The sequence below is a fragment of the Eriocheir sinensis genome, unplaced genomic scaffold (genome assembly GCF_024679095.1).
Source record: "Eriocheir sinensis breed Jianghai 21 unplaced genomic scaffold, ASM2467909v1 Scaffold24, whole genome shotgun sequence".
Taxonomy (NCBI): domain Eukaryota; kingdom Metazoa; phylum Arthropoda; class Malacostraca; order Decapoda; family Varunidae; genus Eriocheir; species Eriocheir sinensis.
In genome coordinates, this window is record NW_026111543.1 from 1,105,542 (window position 1) to 1,108,041 (window position 2,500).

General features: G+C 50.8%; 1 protein-coding gene across 9 annotated transcripts in view; it reads right to left on the bottom strand.

Moving 5' to 3' along the window:
- Positions 1–2,500, bottom strand: part of LOC126991109 (FGGY carbohydrate kinase domain-containing protein-like) — a 10,367-nt gene that overhangs the window by 3,742 nt on the left and 4,125 nt on the right. For all 9 annotated transcript variants that reach the window (XM_050849811.1, XM_050849808.1, XM_050849812.1 and 6 more), the window contains exons 6-10: positions 2,449–2,500; positions 1,750–1,960; positions 1,289–1,439; positions 657–731; positions 114–234 (exon numbers count right to left, since the gene is read on the bottom strand). The exon at positions 2,449–2,500 is cut by the window's right edge and continues 122 nt beyond it. In XM_050849811.1, coding sequence (XP_050705768.1) covers positions 114–234; positions 657–731; positions 1,289–1,439; positions 1,750–1,960; positions 2,449–2,500 — 610 coding nt within the window. The remainder of the gene's footprint in view (positions 1–113; positions 235–656; positions 732–1,288; positions 1,440–1,749; positions 1,961–2,448) is intronic.

Sequence of the window (2,500 nt, forward strand, 5' to 3'; positions counted from 1 at the left end):
TGATTTAGAGAAAATTAATTAATATAAAAAAAACAAAAAAACAAAATTAACCAACAACAAAAACAACACACACACAAACACACACACACAAAAACGCACACATGTACACCTACCCAGAACATCGGCGTGTGTCTGTATGTACGTATTTGACGCACACAGGCCCCCGCACATGAGGAGACGCGTTATAACATGTCCTGAACTTGTCATGGCTGCCAGGATCTGCCTTGTCGTATACTGGTACACACGCACACACACACGCACACACACGCACATGCAAGGGGGAAAAAAACGTACATGCGGTTAGTGTATTAGGTTAGCGTACACAGGGATATAGGTGCACATGCTGGGGTCTGTGTGTACGTGTTTGTGTACGCGTTTGTGTACGTGTGTGTGTGTGTTTTTGTGTGTGTGTGTGTGTGTGTTTTTGTGTGTTTCATTATTTTTTTATTTATTTTCTCTCTCTCTCTCTCTCTCTCTCTCTCTCTCTCTCTCTCTCTCTCTCTCTCTTGGAAACCACAATTCTCTCTCTCTCTCTCTCTCTCTCTCTCTCTCTCTCTCTCTCTCTCTCTCTCTCTCTCTCTCTCTCTCTCTCTCTCTCTCTCTCTCTCTCTCTCTCTCTCTCTCTCTCTCTCTCTCTCTCTCTCCCAGGTACTCACAGCAAGGCCCTGGATAGCGGACAGGTAAATCATTGCTAACGACTCTTCACTGGCGTCCAAGGTGACCCCGCACACCTGAGGAGGAGGAGGAGGAGGAGGAGGAGGAGGAAGGAGGAAGGAGGAGGAGAGAGAAAGAGAGAGAGAGGGAGTGAATGAATGTGTGTGTGTGTGTGTGTGAGAGAGAGAGAGAGAGAGAGAGAGAGAGAGAGAGAGACTTAGAGTAGTTCTTTTTTTTTAATTCCTTCCCTTCCCATCCCATCCTATCCCTTCCCTTCCCTTCCCTTCCCTTCCCTTCCCTTCCCTTCCCTTCTGTTCCTTATTCCTTCCTTCTCATCCCTTCCCTTCCCTTCCCTTCCCGTCCCTTCCCATCCCTTCCCTTCCCTTCCCATCCCTTTCCTTCCCTTCCCTTCCCTTCCCATCCCATCCCTTCCCTTCTTTCAATGTTTCTCAAATGTTTCCTCCTTCCACTCCCCTTCCCTTCCCATCCCTTCCCTTCCCTTCCACACACACTCTCTCTCAATGTATCTCAAATGTTTCCCAAATGTTTCCTCCTTCCACTCACCTTCCTGCCACACGCACTAAATGTTTCCCGAAATGTTTCCCAAATGTTTCCACCCCCTCCCCCCCCTTACCATGCCTGCCATATCGGGGTCTGCCAAGGGTGACCTGTTGCCATGGTAGTCTGGGTAGAGGTGGAGGTGACGGGTCAGCAGGGAGGGGGAACTGAGCCCCTCCCGCCCCCCCATGACCTCCAGAACCCCCTCCAGCCTCTCGTAGATACTCCTGTTTGGGGAGGAGGAGGAGGAGGAGGAAGGAAGGAAGGAAGGAAGGAAGGAAGGAAGGAAAGAAAAAAATGGTTAGTTGATATCTCTCTCTCTCTCTCTCTCTCTCTCTCTCTCTCTCTCTTCCCTTCCCTTCCCTTCCCTTCCCTTCCCATCCCTTCCCTTCCCTTCCCTTCCCTTCCCTTCCCTTCCCTTCCCTTCCTTTCCTTTCCTTTCTTTCAATCAGAACTCTAATCAATATCTTTATAATAATCACTCTCTCTCCTCCTCCTCCTCCTCCTCCTCCTCCTCCTCCTCCCCCTCCTCCTCACCTCCCATCATCATCAGCATCAGCAAGGCTCTTCTCATAGGCCGGGTGAGTCTTCAAAAGGTGGTCAATTAGAGACCCAGAAGCTGTTATCCCCCCCTCGGCAAGGTAGGTTTGAGGGAGCACTGCCCCCCCGTAAGGCCCCCAGACCCCCCCCACGGCCACAGGGGAGGGGGAGAGGACCAGGTGGCAGGTGGAGGTTCCGTTGATCAACCCTGGGGGGGAGGAGGAGGAGGAGGAGAGGAAGGTTAGGTTAGGAGGAAGGAGGAAGAGGAGGAGAGGAAGGTTAGGTTAGGTTAGGTAAGGGAAGGAAGGAAGGAAGGAAGGGAGGAGGAGGAGGAGGAGGAGGAAGAGGAAGGTTAGGTTTGGTTAGGTTAAGGGAAGGAAGGAAGGAAGAAAGAGAAGGATAGGAGGAGGAGGAGGAGGAGGAGGAGGAGGAGGAAGAGGAGAAGGAGGAGGAGGAATGTTAAGTTAGGTTAGTTTAAGGAAGAGAAGAAAAAGGAGGAGGAGGAGGAGAAAACAGAGGAGGAGGAGGAGGAGGAAGAGGAAGAAGAAGAGGAGGAAGAAAAAAAAAGAAAGAAAGAAATCAATTTTAAGAATTTCAAAAAAGCAAAAAATATATAAAACAAAACAACAAAAAATTCAACAACAACAACAACAACAACAGCCCTGCCCCCCCCCTACCCTACCCCCCCCCTCTTACCCAGCCGCCCCGTCAGCCGCCCCCCGCCAGCCGCCGCCCCCGCCATGGCCAG